The 1,476-nt window shown below is 48.2% G+C and overlaps 1 protein-coding gene across 1 annotated transcript; it reads right to left on the bottom strand.

The window, feature by feature from the left end:
* Positions 1-207: 207 nt before the first annotated feature.
* On the bottom strand, positions 208-967 carry LOC106522527 (insulin-like growth factor 1 receptor; the record flags this gene model as incomplete). The annotated part of the gene is given in 1 exon segment (XM_014015559.1): positions 208-967. A coding segment is annotated over 1 exon segment (492 nt), but the record flags the coding sequence as incomplete, so codon positions are not given.
* Between the last annotated feature and the right edge of the window lie 509 nt (positions 968-1,476).

A 1,476-nucleotide genomic window follows, 5' to 3' on the forward strand; every position in this document is an offset into this window, starting at 1 on the left:
CACCATAATGCCCGTCCAAAAGCACAACAAAAAACGCCAACCACTTAAAAAGGCCTGTACAGTTAGTTTCCYCTTGGAAACACATAAAAAAGTAACAAAAAACTATTTATAAAACAATTTCAGCCGTAAAGTGAGGAAAGTAGCTCCCTCAAAGTATTTTTATCTGTTTCTTTTTCTTAATTTATTTATAGTATGTTTTTTTTTTTTAATTTTCATTTCGTTTTTGGTCTTTCCACTCAGCAGCAGAGGCAGTGTCACATCTGACAACCAGCTGGTAGAAACTGAACCTAGGATAGGCTGGGATAGTGTGTGTGGCAATATAGCAGAACTTTTGACAGTTTTCTCCACATTCACTCAGATCTTTGAGTAACCACATCTACCTTGTGGAGATTTAAAAAAAAAAAGGAAAGAAACCCACTGGGACATCTGATTTTTCTCGGCAGTAGGCGGACGCTTCGCAGTCTGGTCGGTCTTATCAGCAGGCTGACGACTGAGGAAGAGGCATGGCGCGCTCGTTCTTCCGTCCTCCRTTCATGTGCGCGTACGGCGGTAGTTCGTCCGGGGACGGCCGGATCGTGACGCCCGGGCCGGCGCCGAGCCCCGAGGCCGCGGGCGGAACCGTCCCCGAGAGCCCGTTGGCCGCCTGCTGGCCTGAGGGCTGCTTGTCCGTGACGGCGCTCGACGTGCAGGGGGAGGACGGGGAGCTGGGGGCTTGCGACGGGGACGGTGGGGGCTCCGAGCCGGGAGAGTGCGGCGTCGGCTGGGGGGTCTGCTGCGAGGAGGAAGCGGGGTCCAGGGGAAAGTCCGGCGCGTGATCCAGCTTGTCCGTGTGCGGCTGCGACGTGTCGGCGGGCTTGTTGTCAGCACTGTAGTAAAAACTGACCTCGCTGAAAGACGGCTCCAGGTCGTCCTTGATGCTGCTGATGATCTCCACGAAGGCTGGACGCATCTTAGGATTGTACTGCCARCACATYCGCATCAGCTCAAACCTGCACACACAAACACACGTAAATCAGTCCTCATCAGTAGAATCACACTTTCCCACTGAGAAAACATTACTTTAGCCCAGAAGTTCCCAAAGTGGGGGGCACACCTCTAGGGGGGTGYAGTGGTGGCCCCAGAAGAGAATGAAAGAACGCTAGCCCAATTGACAGGTTTTTGACCGAGCTCACACATAAAACACAAAGAAGTGGTGATTAAAGGTTTCATTTCTGCTGAAAATACCTTTTTAACTCTTCAGTAAATTTTTCATGTTTTAAACCCAATTTGCACAGAGAAGCACTTTTTCAACAAGTTTTATTGAGAGCTAACAGTAATGTTGTCACAAAGTAAAAAAATTAACAGTTGCGTTTAAAATAACAAAAATAATGACAATATAAAGGTGTTTGTAATTTAAAAGAGGTTATACTCAGGGTTGAACATAAAATTTTTGGCCTGGTTCTCAGGGGAGAACCTAGGGTTGTTGCTTGGTGCTCA

This window comes from Austrofundulus limnaeus, unplaced genomic scaffold, assembly GCF_001266775.1.
Source record: "Austrofundulus limnaeus strain Quisiro unplaced genomic scaffold, Austrofundulus_limnaeus-1.0 Scaffold131, whole genome shotgun sequence".
Lineage (NCBI taxonomy): Eukaryota > Metazoa > Chordata > Actinopteri > Cyprinodontiformes > Rivulidae > Austrofundulus > Austrofundulus limnaeus.